Source organism: Carassius auratus, chromosome 3, assembly GCF_003368295.1.
Source record: "Carassius auratus strain Wakin chromosome 3, ASM336829v1, whole genome shotgun sequence".
NCBI classification, from domain to species: domain Eukaryota; kingdom Metazoa; phylum Chordata; class Actinopteri; order Cypriniformes; family Cyprinidae; genus Carassius; species Carassius auratus.
Window position 1 is genome coordinate 29,876,673 of NC_039245.1, and position 22,010 is coordinate 29,898,682.

General features: G+C 37.1%; 1 protein-coding gene across 1 annotated transcript; it reads right to left on the reverse strand.

Moving 5' to 3' along the window:
• Positions 1-855: 855 nt before the first annotated feature.
• On the reverse strand, positions 856-16,320 carry LOC113054587 (nuclear GTPase SLIP-GC-like). Its single transcript, XM_026220239.1, has 20 exons — positions 16,242-16,320; positions 15,717-15,868; positions 13,769-13,807; positions 13,613-13,690; positions 12,985-13,084; positions 12,679-12,901; positions 12,338-12,538; positions 11,769-11,963; positions 10,144-10,322; positions 9,979-10,009; positions 9,137-9,220; positions 8,932-9,016; positions 8,687-8,823; positions 8,407-8,574; positions 8,158-8,321; positions 6,311-6,434; positions 2,242-2,350; positions 1,764-1,897; positions 1,590-1,674; positions 856-1,305 (listed from the first exon to the last, which is right to left on the reverse strand). The coding sequence occupies exons 3-20, from the start codon at positions 13,779-13,781 to the stop codon at positions 1,241-1,243; spliced, it is 2,175 nt and encodes a 724-aa protein (XP_026076024.1). The 5' UTR covers positions 13,782-13,807; positions 15,717-15,868; positions 16,242-16,320; the 3' UTR covers positions 856-1,240.
• Positions 16,321-22,010: the final 5,690 nt, after the last annotated feature.

Consider the following 22,010-nt stretch of genomic DNA (forward strand, 5'->3'; position numbering starts at 1 on the left):
TGTTTTGAACTCTCTCACAACAGACACGGAAGAGAAGACAATGCTGAATAAATTCATAGTTTTTGTAATGTAAGGGACCCCATTCATCAGTCCCTTTCTGAAGTAATGTCTCCGTTCCCTCTAACCAGTAAACAAGGGTTAGATACCTAACCTAGATGTTCTGCAGTACAAGACATTATAAAGTGTTTTCTATTGCTACATATAACTGCTGTTAGCGTTCAGTTAATGTGCATTCACACAATTCTTCAGCCAAGTTTAAAGTTATAGAGGCTTGCCTCCATTTTAATTCATGCCAAGTTTTTAATAAATATCCAGGCATTCAAAAGGGATATAGCATATATTGTTGAATACTGCATGTTCGTGTATCTTCTACAAAATAGTTAAAATTGTTAACAATCCATTTCAAATCTTATTTTGATTGTCTTGTGCTTGACAATTTAATGCATTGTTACCAATACTTTGGTGAACAATCAAACAAACAAACAAAAACATTGGAGAATTGAAATCTTTTTTTTTTTTTTTTTTTTTTAGTTTATTTGAAACCGAATGTTTAATAGATCTAAAAATCTGTCTAAATATATTGACATTACATAAATATACCATTTATAATTATTGAAAACATGTTATTTGCTTATATATATATATATATATATATATATATATATATATATATATATATATATATATAGATAGATAGATAGATAGATAGATAGATAGATAGATAGATAGATAGATAGATAGATAGATAGATAGATAGATAGATAAATAGATAAAGCTAATTTGGTTTATGCAATTATAATCTACTGCAGTCTTTCTAAAATAACAAATTAAAGTAACACCCCAGTAGTGTATAAATTAGGTGAAATTAAACAAGATATAGTGTATAAATCCAACTAACAAACATGAGTATAGGAAACAGGGTTAAAGGTACAGGAAATAACAGACTACAATAGCCTTTGTTTTGATTGGAACACAAAAATTTCTTCAGACATGCAAACAATTATCAAACCATATCAAATCAACAATTTAAAATTATAACTCATTAGGCAAATCATAGACCCTAAACAGAAAATATCTAAGACTATATATGACCACTTTGATATTTTCCACTGCCCCTCTACCACCTTGTAAAATGAACTTTGTTCAATATATGGTTGACAAAGAAAGAACAACAACAAAAAAGAATCTAAGATAAATTAAACATTTGTTAATATCAATATGCTCATGTCTCAGAGGTCAATTATCCAGTGTTGTCAGTGAGTTGCGCTGAAAGCTTCTCCAGTTCTTCAATCTCTTTAGAAACATCTAAAAAACACATTATAAATTGCATATATTTCAGCTATACTTGATTATTTAGAATGGCCCCAAAAAGTATTTGTACATACATACATATCTCAGACTAAGTGGCATTTGCAAATGATTCTAGACTTTTTCTCTGAACTAACATTTGTCTGAGCCATTTTGCAATGAATTTCAACTAAATGCCACGTGATGTGAAATGTTTTCATCTGCCACAATATGTATTGATTTTTATGTAAATCTTAATTTTTTTAAATATTTTAATTGGACAGGTTTAGATGATCTCTTACCCCACATGGTGTTTTGGATTGCTTTTGCAAATGAGTACTGGATTGATTGCTTCAGCATAAATTCCATTCTTTTCTTTATATACTCCTTTACAGGAAAAAAAGAACATGAAACATTGGTGAGATTTTCATCATGCTTTGTTGCTTTGGAAAGACTATCAATTATCAGTTAAATACCATCAATTCATTTGTCTTTATAAGCACTCCTTTCTTTGCATTCCTGAAGATGTCAGGTTTTAATGACTCAATTCCCGTCTTCAGAATTCTCTGCTTCTCCTTTGTGGATCCCTCTCCGGTTTTCTCTGCAGCTTCTAAAATGAGTAATGTCATTTATTTATTTATTTTATTTTGTGTGGATAGACATCAGTATTGTTCAAATCCAAATTCAAATATAAAGATTACATTTATGGGATTAGGCCATTTATAAATGGTGTTTGGACTTAAACGATTATTATACAAAATGTTCATTATACAAAATAATGTTAACTTTTTTAATGGTTTTACTTTTAAGATTTAATTTGAATTTGACCAGGATTAAATGAAAGTAGCAGTCTTAAAAGTAGTAGATTAGTGGATTTTCATTCAAATGTTTCAACTGTTTCCACAAAAGGCTGACATTCACATGGTTTGTGAATATGTGCTTTGAACACCTCACCTTTATAGCAAGAAGCCATTGCATTCTGAATTGTTGCTTCAACTGAGGTGTAGATTTCCTTCTTTTTATTAACAACTTCATGTTTGAGTAATTCCTTCAGGTTGTCTTCCTATACAGTGGGTTGAAAATAAATACTGACCATAATATTCAAACAGTATTTGTAATGTATATTTAACATGTTTTTAGGCATGTTTTAACTAAACACATGGTCTGTGATCTTGCAAATAAAATAGATGAGTCTTTATTACGAGCTTATAACTGAATTATAACTAAGTTAAACAACACTTTATGTATAGCAGTATTTGATGCTACCTTCTTCCAACCTCCTCAGTTTTCTCAGAAGTGTGCTTGCTGTCTTTTTACAATTTTAGTATGGTTGCTTTATTACACAACTAAAAACTAGCTAGATAGATATATGCAGCTTTCAAAACATATTCTGTATTTAAAATAAATATGCATAGAACTTTTTCACAATGACATCAGCTAACTTCCGCTTTTCTACGAAGCAGTGTATCTGTAGGCCTACTTCCGTTATACCTTTACACTGGAGACTTCTCGGGAAAATGCGGGAAAAGCTTGAAATATAAAGGTGTGCATTATGCCTTAATACCAATACATTTAATTTACTTACAGCCGGGTTCTTATGCGAGCATTTTCTACATCTTTAAAAAAATTTAAATGAAAAATAAATAAATAAATAAATAGACCTCTCCAACTCAATTTCTTTTGACTGGTCACATCTAAATTTTTCAGTTGGCCTAACTGAATTTGTGTGAATTGAATTTTATAAATTCAATTAGCCAATTGAAAAATTCATATGTGACCAGTCACTAGAAAATTTTGAATTGGAGAGGTTTTATTTTAACAGGGAGATAACATTTAGATTTGCAAGATGACAACTATCCACAAAATATATATTTGAAAACTATTTCACTTGTTATTTCGGTTTATGTCATTCCAATTTTTATTTTATTTTTTTTTACTATGGGAAACATGTCACAAGTCATATTTTTTTTCATATTAAATATTCTCATAAGTTTCACCCATAAATGGCTTTATATTGAAAAAATGCAAGAAGGACTGCCGTTAAGCCATAGTGTTACAGATCTATTGACCTCTACAATTACTTTAATTCCCCCGTTTAATTTGACTTTACATGTTTACCCTCTTTTTCTTTTATGAATTATTATTGATTGATATGATCGATCTTATTATACAGTCATATAATTAGAATTTCATCAAAAAGTTGATTTATTTCACTAATTCCATTCAAAAAGTGAAATATTATATTCATTCATTAAACACAGACTGAATTATTTCAAATGTTTATTTCTTTTAATTTTGATCATTATAACAAATTCAGTATCTCAGAAAATTAGAATATTGTGAAAAACTTGAAGACAACTGGTGCCACACTCTAATCAGCTAATTAACTCAAAACACCTACAAAGGCCTTTAAATGGTCACTCAGTCTAGTTCTGTAGGCTACACAATCATGGGGAAGACTGTTGACTTGACAGTTGTCCAAAAGATGACCACTGACACCTTGCACAAGGAGGGCGAGACACAAAAGGTCACTGCAAAAGAGACTGGCTGTTCATAGAGCTCTCTGTCCAAGCACATTAATAGAGAGGTGAAGGGAAGGAAAAGATGTGGTAGAAAAAAAGTGTACAAGCAATAGGGATAACCGCACCCTGGAGAGGATTGTGAAACAAAACCCATTCAAAAATGTGGGGGAGATTCACAAAGATTGGACTGCAGCTGGAGTCAGTGCTTCAAGAACCACTACACAAAGACGTATGCAAGACATGGGTTTCGGCTGTTCATCTTCAGAACACTGTTTAAGATATTTTAGATGTAGTCCGAGAACTTTCTGTCCCTCCATTGAAAGTGTATGTACGGTATACTGTCCATCTCCAGAAAGGTAATAAAAACATCTTCATAGTAGTCCATGTGACATCAGAGGGTCAGCTAGAATTTTTTGAAGCATCAAAATTAATTAATTAATTTTGCTCTCATGTAAATCTACATTTGTTCTATATCTAGCTGGATAAAGTAGCTTCAAATGCAGTTCACTATCTTGTTCGATATCATAGTATAAACGTAATTATAATTATTAACGAAAGGCGACCGTGTTTCTTTAACATATATTACTACTAGCTAGATGGTAAACCGCAGTTTAAAAAAACCAAACAGCATGTGCCAATATAATAATACCCTACTAAAGCATGTTAGCAATATCAGCTTATATAACTAGTAGTTAATGTTAGCACCTTGCCTGCTGTACTGTCTGCTGCTTTCTCTTCATCAGACCGATAACACTCCTTTCAATGGTGACTTTGTGTTTGAGGCCACAAATGTTACAAAGCTGTCATTAAGTTGAAGTTATCACACAGTCCTCACTCAAGCCACTCACTCGCTCCATTTGGTTTCATTACAGTGTGCTCCTTAACACTGGGAGCTCCCTCTGTTGTTCATTATGTGCCTCTGCCCACCAGCCATTTCAAACCCAGCCTCCAGTATTTGGGCCACGCCTCCTAATTTGCATACACTCCTCAATCCTCAATCCTCAAATGCCCAATCCTCAATCTTCAAATGCCCAATCCTAAATCCCCAAATCCCCAATCATCAATCCTAAATGGCTAAATTATAAAATGCCCATTCCTAAATAACAAATTCCCAACCCTAAATCACCAAATGCCCAATCCTAAATCCTAAATGGCTAAATGACCAAATGCCCAACCCTAAATAGAAAATGCCCAATCCTAAATAAAAAAATGCCCTATCCTAAATACCTAATGCCCAATCCTAAATACCAAATTAATTATCGACTTGGACTTTAAGTTTCAAATTTAGATTTTTAGTTTTGGTTTAAGACTTTTAGTTTTAGACTTTTAGTTTATAATCTGACCCAATAAACCCTCCATATAATTCATATATCTCTCCGTTCGAAAATACATTATTGTCAAAATACTAAGTTAGAATGAGTGAGGAATGTGGGGAGCGACAGAGCACGTGTTCCAATGAACAACAACTCCCATGAGCCTACGCTCTTTCCCTACATCATCAAAGTACGTCTTATGTTATTATTTTGATTGAGTGACCCCTGTTGGCCAAAAATCCCATACTGTACGTTTAAAAAACAGCTGACCTGTGTTTTATAGGATATTTATTTACACAAATCTGTTTTTAACAGTAAGATATTATGTAAGCCTAATATATTTATTATTTATTTATGAATTATACTGAATGAATGATGCATTTATTTGTCGCTTTGTGCATTGCTGTACACCCAAAGTGCTTTACAATCATGTGGGTGGGTCTCTCCTCAACCACCAACAGTGTGCAGTATCCACTTGGATGATGCGACGGCAGCCACAATACAACGGCACCAGTGCGCTCACCACAAACCTGGACACCGGGGTTACACCCTACTCTTTACGAGAAGTGCCATGGGATTTTTAGTGACCACAGAGAGTCAGGATCTCTGTTTTACGTCTCATCCGAAGGACTGGAATATTGTGTCATGTTTATCAAAATAAAGTGGAAATGTATACATTAGACCCCATTTTATTGAAATTGAAATAGTACAAGCTTGTTTTGTTTAACTTTATTCTTTTACATACAGGCGCTGTCTTGAACAGTACATAAATTATTGAATTTTTATTGAGTCTTTCTGTTACCACATGTAAATATCGAAAAACCTTGTTTATTTGACAAATATATGTAATAAACTTCATCTGCATTAAAGACAGCAAATACAGTTTGTGATTTGCGGGAATCAGAAAGTATAACTGCTCAGTTTTAAACTCCTCCCTCGACTTTAAGCAGACGCCTCGTATTGAATGAGGACCAGAGTAGACAGCTACAGTTATCCTCTAATCGTATTTGTAGCAGATGTTTAAGTGTCTGGGTGAACTCCATGCTGGTAGCGAGTACTAGTAGTAGTTTACTATGCGGCGGAAGTAAGAATACCCAGCTTCGAGTCAGAATGGAAGTTGCGTGACGTCATGTGAAAAGTTTTATTAATCCATCCATAATAGAAAAAGGACTGGCAACCTGAACTCACCTGTGATTTGATGAACTTGTTAATGTACTGTAAGATGAGAGATGGGGGGTTAGCAGTGTCCGGCTGAATGATACTGAATTTATCAATCAGTTCTTGCACTGATATGCCTGTTTTGGTATTGACACTAGAGCCAAGAGAAAACAGGATTAATAAATTGAGAGAAAAAGAGAAAATGCTACAAAATGCTAAAAATTTCACACCAAATTCAGTTTGTTCAATACAATGGCAGGGCCTTAAATTAATGTTTTAAGACGTATTTTAAACTCTTTTTTTTATTACAATTATCTAAATGTTTGCACATTCCATGTATTTGTATTTTACATAACATATCTAAGTAGACAAACAAACAACTATGATGTTTTGTTAATATGGGGTCATTTTCATTGAACATAAATCTACCCTGCAATGGGGCAAAGCAGTTTGATTTCAAACTTTGAATTTATTAAATAAAAATTAAAGTTAAAAAATACAGTGCAATCAGGTAAAATTTTGTGTTGTTCACCAAACCTCAACCAACACGCCAAACAGATTTTAACTCCTTTTATGGAGTTAATTCTGATAATGTTCTTGACTTTGTGGCTAGATTCATACATCTTGACTTTCTGGTTTACTGTTACTGTTTGGTATATTGGTTTAATATTTTATACACTTAGGATGTATGTGTGTAGCTTACCTGTCAAACTAAAGTTATTGTCTTCTGTCAACTTGCATTTATGCTGTGTAATTTTAATGCATCAGTAAATAACTTGGTTTTTATCTCTTATAGGTGACTTTACATTTTTGAAGAGTATTTACATTTGCACATTGAGAGAGAGGACCCGGTAGGTCTGATTCACTTGTGCAGTTTTTTAAAATTACAGGCTAACAGAATTTTTTTAATTTATTAATTTGATTTCTTCCTCATTGTGGATTCATTTACCCATTCAACACTCATTGAATGAATTAATTAATGAACATTTGAAGTGTTTTTTCTGTTCTCATGATGTTCTCCCTCCAATTTAAACAAATTTTTGACTCAGTTGGACCTAGTTTGGTGTGCTTTCTGAACAAATATTTAGTTTCAGGCACTATACCTAATAGCCTCAAAGAAGCTACTGTGACACCTCTTCTTAAGAAACCTTCTTTTGATGCTAGTAATTTTTATAATTTTCGACCTCTCTCAAATCTTCTGTTTTCCAGTCTGGTTTTAAGCCTCTGTATAGCACAGAGTCTGCTTTATTGCGAGTCCTTAATGATACTTTGTTGGCGACTGACACTGGTGACAGTGGATCATAAAACTCTTTTTTATCTTGACTAGAATATTTTGTGGGCATCCTGGAAACTGTTCTTAGCTGGTTCAAATCATATTTAACAAATATTCGTTTTTCTTTCAGATTAGGTAATTTTCTTAGTTGCCAGCTAAACTTTCCCATGGAGTGCCACAGAGTTCTATTCTCGCAACCATTTTTTTTTCTTTTCTTTGGATTTACTTCATTTGGGCTCTATTTTCAGAAAACATGCTGTATAATTTCACTGCTACAGTATGCATGTGTACATGAATTATGCCCAATCCTGTACCACAGTTCAGGCCATTTAGTAATGTGTATTTCTTGAAATAAATCAATTTAATCAGTTACTGAAACTAAACTAATGAAATCACAATAAAATATAATTTGTGGCAATCAGTAATGTGTTTCCTATATTTGGAAATAAGATCGGTCACCCCAAAAATAAAAATAAAAAATAAAAAAAGAGGGTAAGTAAATAATGACATTTAAATAAAACCGTTCCTTATAAAGAAATCAAAACCATTCCTGTAACAGTCAATTTCAGTGAACATGGATTCTGAATGACAGTGCAGAACTTACGGAAAAATTAAGTTGAATCTCGGATTCATGTTTTCATACATGTGTTTGGCCAAGCACTTATTTAAATCTAAATTTCTTTTCCATGCTTTTGATGTGTGGGATCCTCCATTTCTGCACAAATCTTGAAGGATTTTACGAAATCCCCCTTGACCTTGAGGCAAATCCTTAATATATGATGATGACTGCCATTAGACCAGAAAATGGTGAATAAAATCAGCTACATTTTTAGAACAACCGATACACACTTACAGGTGAAATTATCTCTTTTGCATCATCAAGACATGATTTCTCAGATTTGTCCACTCCATCTGAGAGACCTTTGTCCAGGAAACAACGAAGCATGTCAAACTGATATTCCAGCTTCTCCAGGGCCTTCTCTAAATTCAGCTGCAACTCCTTCTTTATATCTGCTTCAGCCTAAAACACATGAACACAAAAGTTTAATTTCTGCCAGTAATTATCACTGAATGATGACTATTGAGATCTTTATGACAGCTCCATGTAGAATGTCAATAACCCTGACTCATACCATTCTTTTTCTTCTATCCGACTGGAAACTTTGGATCAAAGACAGAACTCCGCTTGCTTCTTTGATATAATTTCTGCTCAATTCTTGGTTGATGCTCTTGTTTATCTTCTTCAGAACATCCTGGAGTTTTGGGATTTCTGTAGACCATTTCCAGAATTTTAAACAAGGATGCTAATTTGAATGTAACTTGTATTTTATGTAGTTGAAAATACAAGCAAAACACTTTTTTTGAGTTGATACTTTACCAGTGTCATCACGTCTCACTCCTAAATTATGGTTGAAAAATGCCTTTGAGCTTACAGTAAAAACTTGTAGATGTATGTTTTCATTCTACAATAAATAATAAAAATAATAGCATTAGTGTGTGTGTGTGTGTGTGTGTGTATATATATATATATATATATATATAAAGAGAAATGAAAACATAATGGTCATGGAAAAATGGAATACCTTGAATTCAGAATTTTCGAAGCTTTTTTCCAATGTTTCCTTAGCACGTTTGTTTCTGTGAAGTATGCAGTTTGTCATCTGGTTCTGAAGAAGAATCAATAACTGACTGAATTCAAGAGCATGCTGGAAATGAGTAGAGCATTATAGTGCAATGATATAAAAGGTCCTGGTAAGTTGTAGATCAGGGGTGGGAAACGTTGATCCTGAGGGCTTGTGTCCCTGCAGAGTTTAGCTCCAACCCTGATCAAACACACCTGAACAAGCTAATCAAGGTCTTCAGGATACAGGTAGGTTTTTTTTGTTGGAGCTAAACTCTGCAGGGACACAGGCTCTCCAAGATCAACGTTCCCCACCCCTGTTGTAGATGATCGTGTGAGCCATATTTATTCAAGTTTTGTAAACTGGAGGTGGTAAATTTCAATTATACTTGCTTACTTTGTTATAATGTTAAGCATTTTTCAAAAGCCTATATCTATACCAGCAAAGAAAAATATTTAAGAGTCATTGTAATATAATGTTTAATAATATAATAATTTAAATAGCTGGGTCATGATCAAAGAAGAGATGTCTTATCCCATAAACATTACCATAGCAGCGTAGGGCAAGATGACAGAATGTGCATACAGACAGAACAGTAACTCAGTTAAGTAACTAATAGCAGTCTGTGAACAAACTAGTTAAAATCCGCCATGGGGACAAACTTAGATCTTAGTGGACACTTAACTGAACTATGTAATAATCAACCTAATAAACTACATATACAAATAAATAAATTCAGAGATTATTTCAGCTTTGTTTGTTCTCATAGAAATATTTAATATAGTAGAATTGTTTTTTCAAACCTTGTCTTCTGGTATTTGTTTCTCCAAAGTACTGAAAATACATAAATGTTAAAATGAGAACAGTGTTTCATAAAAAAAAAAAAAAAAAAAAAAATTAACTAATTATACTAATTTAATAAAATGTTTATGTTGCAAAAGGAGGAGCCAAATCTTTTAAAATCCAACCTATTATATTCTCCTGGATCCATCTCATCGCTCTTGGTGCAGATGAAGTTAATATCTCTACATTCCCCTGCTTGCACCATGTCTTGATAACAGTGATTTAACATCTCCCAGGCATCTTTGTTGTTAATAGCACGATTGATATTGCTTAAAATCCACACTGAGCAGCAGTCTCTAAGTTTCTGTAGAATTTAATTGGTAATAAATCTAAGTAAATAACAGACTATATGTATATATATATATATATATATATTAGGGGTGTAACGGTTCACAAAATTCACGGTTCGGTTCGATACGATACACTGATGTCACGGTTCGGTTCGGTTCGGTTCGATACGTTTTAGATACAGCAAAATGTAAAAACATCTCAACTTTTCAGAATGCCGCAAGCGCACCGCGGGTCATGTGACAAGAACCAACCAATCAGCTTCATCCTTTCCCGTAACAACGTTGAGAGCTCAGCCAAGATGAAGGAACAGCTGATCATAGTTGTATATGGATTGCAATTTTGAAATAAATTCAGTAGCAGAGCTACTGCAAGCGATTTTTAGAGCTGCAAATCCATTTATCCTTCGCTGAAATTTCCGCGTCTCATGGAGAGAGCACGTCATTGTTGCTTAGCAAAGACAGACGCCTCAGGAGAAAGACGCGCTTAGCGTTTTCCATGCGTTTTTAGGCACGATATGTGAACGGCCCCTAAGGCGCTCGCTCACTCAGCACACGCTGAAGGCTCGTTGCAAAATGTCTAATGCATTTAACAGACCAGAAATATAAGATCCTAAAATAACCAACAGGTCTGGTGTTTGGGTTGGATTCCCTGTAAGCTATAGTGTCTAAATGCTGCAGGGATAGTTTGCTGCGTGCATGTTTCTCCTTTTTTTCGTCTTTTCCCAGATAGTACTGACGCATATATCCCAGATATTCCCGCTGGTTTTTTTTTTTTTTTTTTTGTAATCCCGCTGGTGTACCCTGTCATGTTGCAGATGCGACATACCGTTGTTTATTTATCCACCACTCTCTTGCCATCACCATTATAGCTTAAAGGGAATCCAAAGTGCACCCAAACACCAGACCTGTTGGTTATTGGAGGATCTTCTCATTTCTAGTCTGTTAAACGCATTGGCTATTTTGCAACGAGCCTTCAGCGCGTGCTGAGTGACCGAGCGCCTGCTGAGTAGCCTAACATAAACATATAAGATGGTGTTTTTTTCTTCTTCGGGAGTGTCAGGGGCGTTGCCTGTTACGTTGTTTGGGTTATTGGGCTACCTTGTTGAACGCATATCATTATATTTCTTTCTCTCTCTTTTTTTTTTTTTTCAAATATAATTAATAACTCCAACGAACCGTTCGGTATACATAATGCGTACCGCGTACCGAACCGAAAGCGTCGTACCGAACGGTTCAATACGAATACGCGTATCGTTACACCCCTAATATATATATATATTGTGGAATATTTTGTGTGATTAATTCCTTTATACACATTGTATTGTCAGTTATATATTTATTTTTGTATATATACAAAAATAAATATATAACTGACAATACAATGTTGTGTAAAGGATTTAGTCACACAAATATTCCACTTTCAATAATGTAGATTATTTTTAAGTAATTGTTGTATTTACAGATTTCCACATGGCGGCTCTAGTCTTGTTGCAGTCTCCACTCCCTGGAAGATCAACAAGCACAATGTGTTCCAGAAGTTCACGACAGTCTGGAATCTTGATTTTCACACTCTTCACCAGCGGCCAGTACCAGTGACCAGTACTTGATGTGTTGTGTTGTACGTAACGCTTTAATTCACTGGCAAATTCAGAGACCTGTCAAATAAGTTTGTAGTTTGTATAAGTTTGTATAACTGATTTAGTGATGTCTTCACCAAATCAGTGCTTGAAGTGGTAGGCAGTTCAACATTTTTGTCTTTAGTGTACTGGAATTTCTGACAAGTTGCCATTACTGAGTCAAAGTGTAAGTGTCTGGGTGTTTTATAGTGAATGCCGGCTGAAGATGTTTTAGATTATGTGCTGGTCAGTGTTTTAGTTAATCAGAATAGATTTGTATAGTAGCATGTACAGTCAGGGGGGAGTACCGGTACTGCTTTTGTTTCCACTTCAAGCACTGCACCAAATAAAACAAATTCAGAGCATGCCATGGTTACTGATCATGTTTTAATCTTGTTTTAAGCTTACATTACCTCAATGCAGGACACATCTTTTTTATTATTAGCAAATACAGGTATGTCAATTTTCTTAAGCTCCTCAAATGTTTTATCTTTTGCATCCGTTCCATACAGGGCAGTGATCTTTTCTATAGCATCATCAGTCAGATCTTTATTCTTGTCTTTACTTTGAGATTTTTTAATACTGAGAAGATCTTTGAGCTGAGTTTCCCACTCCTGTTGAAGTTAACAGGAAAAAAAAAAATTCTAATTGGTCAATAGTATTATTTAAGCTTCATTAGGAGAGAGAGAAAGAAAGAAAGAAAGAAAGAAAGAAAGAAAGAAAGAAAGAAAGAATCTGAATACTGATGGGGAACCTCTTTAGAGATGACTTCAATCTCCGCCGTGTAGTTGTGGTCGGTCAGATTAGCTTCCACCTGAGTAACAACAGCTGTACAGACACCAATACAGCCAGATGGCAGTAGATATCTTTTTCCCAGGAGTGCATTTAAAAGTGTGGTTTTTCCTTCTCCTGTGTATCCCAAAATTCCAATGGTTTTCTTCTTTTCCTTGCTTTTATCCATGTTTGAAATAATATTTCTGCACATAATACATTGGATATAATTAAATACTGGATATCATTTCTCTAGTGTGAAAAAAATCCTTATTATTTTAGCACTTACTCAATGTAATGATAGAATTCTGTAGTTTCACTTGTTGTTTTCAAGGGTTGAATTTTTTTAACAACTTCAGACATGATGTTCTTCGTCTTCTCCATACTTTCTGTGTTGAATGCAAATAGAAAATAATTCTATGCCATCATCAAAATTTCATTTCTTACAAGAAACATGCTTTCATTCAAAACATGCTTTATTATAGTAGATGATCCATTGGTGATTTTGTCATTTTTTTAAAGGGCTCAGTATATTGAAAGAAAGCCTGTGTGACGAGAGGGGCGGGATCAAGAGCCATAAGAACGGAGCGAGGCTGGTGGAGTGAATGATAATGAGCGACATCTGCACAACTCACCGGTCTCGAGTCCCACGGAGGAGCTCCGGAAGGATAAAAGGAGGAATGACTACAGCGTCAGGATGAGAGAGGACCAGGCCTGGACTATTTATGTTGTTGTTTTTTCAAACTTAATTTTGTGTTTGTTTATTTGATTATTAAAGTTTTGTTTAAATATTCCCTTACTCCTTTTTCCCATAGCTATGAACTTTGTTACATCCTAATTTTCTGAAATTAAATAATTTTTTTTTTTACACAATTTAATGGAACAGTTAGAAATGGACAAATTCATGAATTACTTGCCTGTTGTCAGTTGTAGCTGTGAACTGTGAAACCTGTTACTTGAATCTGATTGATCCTCATCACGTTTTCTCTTCATACCTATTAAAGAATCAAAGAAGAGGAGTCTTTTTTTCTGAATCAACCACAACAGTTTTTGATGGAAGAGAGATTTTATACCATGGCTAGCCATTGCGGGATGGAGGAATTTAATACGGCCTAAAGATAGAGCGAGAGAGAAAGAAAGAAAGAAAGAAAGAAAGAAAGAAAGAGAAAACATGCATTTTAGATACAGTACAGTACAACTGTTGGTTCCACTCCTCAAATTTGATTGGTTAAGCAGCCTTTGAGGAGTGTCATTACAGTCCAAAATTACTTTTTATGTTTTTTAATGATTTTTTTATGTTTAGGATCATTCTGTGTGTCTGTATTTGTTCTACTCAGACTGTCAATGTGATATTGTATAATCATATGGCCAAAATACATGACAAAAATAATGACATGGTTTGAACAACATAACAAAGTTAGTCTACAACAACAACAGACACAAGTAAACACAATAATTACATATCAATAGACACTCAGGTGCCACATAGCATCCAGTGCATTCATATGCATTGCACTGAACAAGCTTAAAGACACTTGGACTAGCCTACCTATTAACATTGTTTCAGTGACCCATTCACAAAATTCAAAGTACTGGCCACTGGCCATGAGTGCTAGCTGACGAATTGTGCATTATGCTTGTTCAAAAACAAATTGACAGAATATTGACAGAAAAACATCAGCCTAAGTATGCAATTGTATTCTATGGAAGCCGCAAGTTGAAAAAGCAGCAAAACATTAACTAACATTAGCATGCAGTACCAACCTCAGCCAACAGGTGCCACAGTAAGCATGAAATCTAATTCTTACACTGCTTTCTCCGTTGATTTATACTTGAATAATGCATTTACAGTTAGCTTTTGTAGACACACAAAAATATAATAAATAAATACTAAAAAAAATAAAGTTTAAAGTTGTCCAAATGAAATTCTTAGCAATGCATATTACTAATCAAAAATTAAGTTTTAATATATTTACAGTAGGAAATTTACTAATTATGTCAATGGAACATTATATTTTTTTAATATCGTAATGATTTTTGGCATAAAATAAAAAATCTATACTTTTGACCCATATGTATTTTTGGCTATAGCTGCAAATATACCCAAGCGAATTAAGACTGGTTTTGTGCTCCAGGGTCACATATGAGATATGTTTCTGCATGGATAGTCATACATAAATCAGATCTAGAAGTGGAACTGGGGAGGTGGATGGTTTCAGGGTAGTGTTAATTTTATCAGCAGTTTTTTTTTTATTTAGTCCTGTTTCAAATGTCCTTTTAATGTTTTTATAATATTTACTGTTTTTATGTTTAGTCAAGTTTTAGATGACTAAAAGTCTAGGAATTATAGTCTAGTTTTAGTCATGCTGCATATACAGTATAGGTAAACTGATAATCACAATTATTTTATTTTATTTATCGCAAGATTTTATATTTTGCCTTCAAAAAGGCCTAGGCTATGCCTGATGCTGTTGTATGTGTTTGTTGTTAACTAAAATGAACTAAAGAACAGTCAAGAAATATTGGGTATTGGGTGTGATTTAATGTTTTGGCTACACACTGCAATATTTCACAAAATCTGAAATGCAAAAAATGTCCCACTTTAGGGCATTTAATCCTAAAAGCAGCAGAGCTGAAATTATGTCATGTTTCTCAGCAACACAGCGCTTGAGTGTAAATAACATGATATCCGCCTTTTGTTCTCATACTGTAGGTATCTGTTCCACTTCAAGAGCTCAGATCTGTCCGTTTTATTTCACTCCTCCCCTCACTCTCGTCTAAATTTCAGGTGGGGCGAGACTCATTTCAAACAGCGCACATCAGCTCTTTGCATCAACACATTTTTATTATCAAACATAACTTTTTAGCTGTATTTTATTACAGACATACCATAGTTAACACAACCCTAAATTTAACCCTAAAAAATTACATTAACCAACAGTTATGTTTTCAAACAAAAAAAAAAAAAGAAAAATGAAAAGAGAAAAGATGAAGAACAATAATATTTGAGGGAAGTGCTACCTTGTATCTCTCAGTATGTCCGTGTGACAGGAAACTACCGTTGATTCTGTAAAGTTGAACTGACAAAAGATTTGATGCTAGATCTGCTTACTCAGATTCAACTTTTGGGTGTGGACCTCTTGGTGAAAGTCCAATATCATACGAAACACACTCTGTGCCAAGCAAAGGGAAAACAAATAATTAATGAGATTTATTTAACTCATAGTGCACTAAATTATCGATATCTCTTTAATAACCCTAAATTTTAGACCACTACAGTTACAGATTTCAGAAAAAAAAGAAAGACAAAAGAACATGAAATGAAACAAAGGCACACTATGTTCTTTGTCTTATTGCCCTGTATCCAAAATTTGCCCTTCAAAGCCGAAGGTAAAGAATTCAGGCCTGTTAGCTAAATGAGAATATACTGAGACAGAAAATGACAATTTTTTTTCTATGTGTGTCTCCAAGTTTTCATTTATTTCTGTGTAGAAATAATACATTTAAAGGAATAGTCCTCCAAAAAATTGTAAAAAAAGTACTTACCCTCAGACTATCTGAGTTTGTTTAATCGTCAGAAATGAAAGCATCAGTGAAGGTTTTACCAGGAAGACTCTAAAGCCATGTCATTCATGCATGACTATTAGCTCTGGCCAATCACAGCTTGACACTTGGCAGTAAATAAGTACTGACGATTTCAGCCCTCCTCTTTCTGATTTGTATGGCACGTTAACATGTAAATTATGAAAATTATGTTGTATAACAAAATGGTTGTTTTCAGCCCTAGTGGGACATAAGGCACTGTGATGTTTCCATAACAATACAGATTTTATACAGTAGGATGGGGTTGTTAGCCACATTCCCAACCGCCAGCCTGGAGGACCAGGTGCTACCTTTGGCCTGGCCTTTTCCCTGGGAACTGGCCAGCTTGGTTGAACATACCACGGGCTTGGCCCCCACCAGCAGAGCTCCAGAGAGCCACCGAGATGAACAAGCAACTCTACCATGACAAGGTAGCAGCACAGAGAGAGGATAGTTGACTAGTCATCTATAAAAGGGGTCAACTTCATTAATCCATACTACTACAAACTTTTGACCCAGTGGCATAATAGCAAAGGATCCAGCCTAGATGTATAGCCAGACGGCAACTGTACTAAAATAATTGTATAATTTCATGACTTTCAAATGAAAAATATTTTGTTTAAAGTCCTTAATGATGCTTTCTACATTACCCTAATGATTGATAAGGGTCCTATCACATTGGTGTTGAAGTTGTTTTTCATGTCCTCAAAGTGGCTTGTATGAATTGTTTCTCTTGCCAAGAATGCAACATTATTCAAAAAGCAGGTTCAAACCCAGTTTCCCAGGAGAGATCCCTCTTTATTGGCAGATTCTTTGAGACTTGCATGGATCATCAACATCCAATAATAACAGAACACATATTAGTGCAGAAGTATTAAATAAGCAATTAAATTGTATTAAAAAAACACTGAAAAAAAAAATAAATGAATCTTAAATCTAAAAAAAATCTTTTTTGAAATGTTTTAATGCAAAAAGGACACATGCTCATTTACCAAGACTTATGATGGTGATCACACTTGGATGCTTTTTCACCAGTTCTCTCAGTGCCTTAAGAACGATAATATACATAATTAAACAAAGCACATTTGGATTTACCTGATGCTTTCTATTTGTATTAGCTATATATAATTCACCTCAGACTTTGATCCTTCTGGATCATGACAGGTAGCAAAAATATGCCATTTTGCACAATAATCCTCTGAGAGTCCAAGCTCTAGTTGGCTCCGGTGATCAAGATATTGCACGCTCTCACCGTTGCCATCATCTAAGATCATCAGTTTGGCTTATCAAACCTGCTCTCAGAAGTGCTTTTTATATGAATCCAAGTGAACACCACACTTATTTTGAACTCATGCATTATTCTGTGTGTATTGTGCTGTTTCATACTATATGTTCTATTGAGGATAAGAGGAAAATATATAATTAAATGAATAATCAGACACAAAAAAAAAGTGCGATAACAGTGTCTTCTAGTTAATGATTTGCAACTGTATCAAACAGTGGCAGCCCAGTCAAATTACACTGCTGTCATTGTGAAAGAAAGGCAGAAAACAAAAGAAAAGACTAATGTATTTTTACAACTTTTTTGCCTGGTGTACTTATTTAAAAAAAAAACTTCTGGATAGAAGCTGAAATTACAAAAAAATTTCAGCATACTTTTTGGGGAACGTCTTGGTTATGTATGTAACCCTCGTTCCCTGAAGGAGGGAACGGAGACGTTACGAATGGGATCTCGTCCGAGAGCCCAATCACCTTCGAGTGGTACAACCCTTACGAAAAATAACCATGGTTTTATTATAGTAAAACTGTAGTAACCCATGGTTTTTTGGCGTATTGACTGCCATTTGTAAAACCACAGATTTACTACAAATACCATGGTTAAACTATGGTTAATATAGCAAAACCATGGTTAATTTGTGGTTACCATGGTTTAACTACAGTAACCATGGTTTTTTGGTTTTATTTGTAGTAAAAACATGGTTAATTTTCGTAAGGGAAAAACGAGCCAATGGTACACAAAGTACATTGGTCTGTGGGATTTGCATCGCGAGCCGCAAAGCGAGCCACATCGCGAGCCGCAAAGCGGGTATATAATACATAGCATACATGATATATAACACAAGCAACTCGCATTCAAGTCTTCGCTGAGGAGCCGAGCCAGTGACCCGGCTGTTCAGCGGAACAGCGATGTGGCAAGGGGACGTAACGTCTCCGCTCCCTCCTTCAGGGAACGAGGGTCATACGTAACCAAGACGTTCCCTTTCAGTCGGTCACGTTCGATGTTACAAATGGGGTCCCTTACAAAACGCCACATGGCTGTCTTCCAGCGACCCGTGTGAGTGATAGCACACTGTCGTGAGGCCAGCATGAGTGAGGGCCTAAGCTCACACAGAACACACTGTGTAGCATATTCCAGCTGGACGTATGCTAGCAGGCTGCCTGCCCATGGGAGGACTTAAAGAAGGTAGGTATCTACCAAGGTGGTGATACATAAGAACTTGAGGTACCCAGCCCGCAGAGTGGAAGTTTTAACGACAGAGCTGGCAAGGGGCTTGCCAAGGAAAAGCACATGCTGCGGAGAGACTTACTGTGGACATACACACGTGGGATTACCCAGAAAAGGGGAATCACAACACATGGAGGCACCTAGTGCCACACAGGGCTGACCAAGGGGCATGTACGCAAGTGTTGGACATCAACAGTACTGGAGGAACCCAGGGTTCTGACTGAGGAACTCACCTGAGGGGAATAGCGCACGCATCCAGTCCACGGAGTGGAATGGTGCAGCAAGCGGATTGACACCGAGCAGGTCCTTACTGGCCCGAAGAGGCAAGTACCCGGGAGGACACAGGCTCTACACAGAGATTATAAAATCTCGCGAATGTGTTAGGTGTCGCCCAGCCCGCAGCTCTACAGATGTCTGCTAGCGAGCTGCAATACGCCAGCGCCCAGGAGGAAGCTACGCTCCTAGTTGAGTGAGCTCTCACCCCTAGGGGGCATGGCAGGTCTTGAGCCTGATAAGCCAGGACAATAGCATCCACTATCCAGTGGGATAACCTCTGCTTGGAGACAGCCTTTCCCTTCTGCTGGCCCCAGTAACAGACAAAGAGCTGGTCTGAGGTCCTAAGGCACCCAGTTCTGTCCATGTAGGTGCGGAGCGCACGTCCTTGACAGAGCAGCACCAGGGCTGGGTCTGCCTCCTCCAGGGGCAGCGCTTGCAAGTTCACCACCTGATCCCTAAAAGGAGTTGTGGGAACTTTGGGCACGTACCCAGGCTGGGGTCTTAAGATAACGTGAGAGTTAGCCGGTCCGAATTTCAGGCACGCTTCGTCAACTGAAAATGCCTGCAGGTCCCCGACCCTCTTCACCGAGGCCAAAGCCGTCAGGAGCGCAGTTTTGAAAGATAAAAACTTTAGCTCTACTGAGAGCAAGGGTTCGAAGGAAACTCTGCGAGGTCCCAAGAAGGGACTTGTTGAGGGGGAGGCAGATTGAGCCTCCTTGCTCCTCTCAGGAACCTGATGATCAGATCGTGCATCCCCAGAGACTTACCGTTAACAGAGTCATGGTGAGCCGAAATGGTGGCCACATAGACCTTGAGGGTGGAAGGAGACAGCCTTCATTCCAACCCCTCCTGAAGAAAGGAAAGCACTGACCCAATCGGACATTTCCAGGGGTCACACCCAGTGACAAAGAGGTTCCACTTCAAAGCCTAGGCATGTCTGGTGGACATGGCTCTAGCTGAAGTGATGGTAGCTAACACCTGTGGTGGCAAGGTTCCTAAACCTTTCATGACCCGTCCAGAACCCACACATGTATGTTCAACAGATCGGGATGGGGGTGCCAGAGGGTGCCCTGTCTCTGAGAAAGAAGGTCCTTCCTCAGAGGAATTGGCCAGGGAGGGACCAGATCCCTGTGCTCGCACAACCGCTCTCGAGAGTGAGCTAGGATCAGCCAGTCATCGAGGTAGTTGAGGATACGGACACCTTGTTCCCTGAGAGGAGCCAGGGCTCCATCCACGACCTTCGTAAAGACGCCGGGAGACAGGGCTAACCCGAATGGGAGAACCTTGTACTGATATGCCTGCCCCTCGAAAGCAAACCGAAGAAACGGTCTGTGTCGAGGAAGAATGGAGACATGAAAGTACGCGTCCTTCGGGTCGATCGCTGCAAACCAATCCATCGGACGAATGCATTCGAAAATGCGCTTGGGCTTTAGCATCTTGAACGGGAGTATGTGCAGAGCTCTGTTCAAGGCACGCAAGTCCAGAATTGGCCGTAACCCACCTGTCTTCTTGGGTACTATGAAGTAAGGGCTGTAAAAGCCGGACTTCATGTCGGCTGGAGGGACCGGCTCTATCGCGAGTAGGGTCGCGACTTCCGCACGCATGACAGGGGCATCTTTGCCCACCATCGTCGCGTGGACACCCCGAAACCTGGGGGGACGCCTGGCGAACTTAATCGCGTAGCCGAGCCTGAGCATCCGGATGAGCCAGCGGGAAGGCCTGGGGAGCTCTAGCCAGGCTCCCGGAAACCGAACCAGCGGGGTCAAGGGGACTACAGGCGTACCCATGGTGGGGCAGCGTGTTGGAGCAGACAGCCCTGGCATGGGAGGCATAGCCTCCCTTAGCACGAGCAGAGTGCGTGCACTCGTCTGACTCCAAGTAGCAAAGACGCCGAGACGCCGAAACGCCGAGATGGTCATGTCCCCGTAATGAGAACATGAGCCATCCATGAATGCAGTCTCAGCGTGCTGGAAGCCCAGACACGTGACACAGCGATCGTCACTGTTACGAGGAGCGATGTATCGACCGCACCCAGAAACACACGGGCGAAATGCCATCTTTTAAAAGACGCAAATCGGCCCATATCTCTTTTGTGAAAGGAATTTGCTCTTTCAGAGGTGTTGAAGCACTCAAGGGAATGCGAGTTTTGTACCACTCAAAGTTGACTGGGCTCTCGGGCGAGATCCCATTCGTAACGTCGAACATGACCGACTGAAAGGGAACACAAAGGGAGATTTTTTGTAGAATACCAAAGCTGCTCACTCAGGACATGCTTTTCAAAAAGCTAATATATATACAGTGTGTATATATATATATACACTTTATATTTTACTTTAAGTCAGACATGCTTATCATTGTTCTTTAAATACAAAAGTCAAGGTGTGAGCGGTGCGATCAGTAGATCTAGAACAGAGAAAATTGAGAAATAATTTTTCAGTGATTACATACAAGTCTTTCAAAACAATTTTCAATAATTCGTTTTCAATCAATTTTAAAAGGTGAGATAACTTTGTGGCCCCTTTAAGGAAATGCAACTGCTTGCAAATTTACAAGACACAAATGTGTATGTCAGGCCATAAAATCACAAGAACTGTGCGTGGATGCTTGCTTTGGTGTTCTCTCTGTCTTTCTCTCTCACTCAGATAACATTCTACATACATGCTAATATGATGAATAGCATACGTTTTTTTCATCTCATACATCTATTTTGCAACCATCTCAAATGTAACCATCAGTAATTACTGTTATTTAACATTTTCAGTAAAAGTGGGAGATAATAGGCAAGAAATGTACAGTTTGCACCATCATACTGACAATGTTCCTTTAGTCATTCAGCAATCCTGCAACTTAAACCACCCATCAGAGTCCTCATAAATAATTTTGTGTGTGTTAAGCTAAGTGTGTTAAACTTATAAATAATTTGCCACATATAACACAGAAAAGATATTACT

Coding starts and splice junctions, on each gene's coding strand:
- LOC113054587 (XM_026220239.1), bottom strand. Junction 12,902..12,984: donor GAATTCTATCATTACATTGA/GTAAGTGCTAAA, acceptor TATTATGTGCAG/AAATATTATTTCAAACATGG. Junction 1,898..2,241: donor AATGGCTTCTTGCTATAAAG/GTGAGGTGTTCA, acceptor TACTCATTTTAG/AAGCTGCAGAGAAAACCGGA.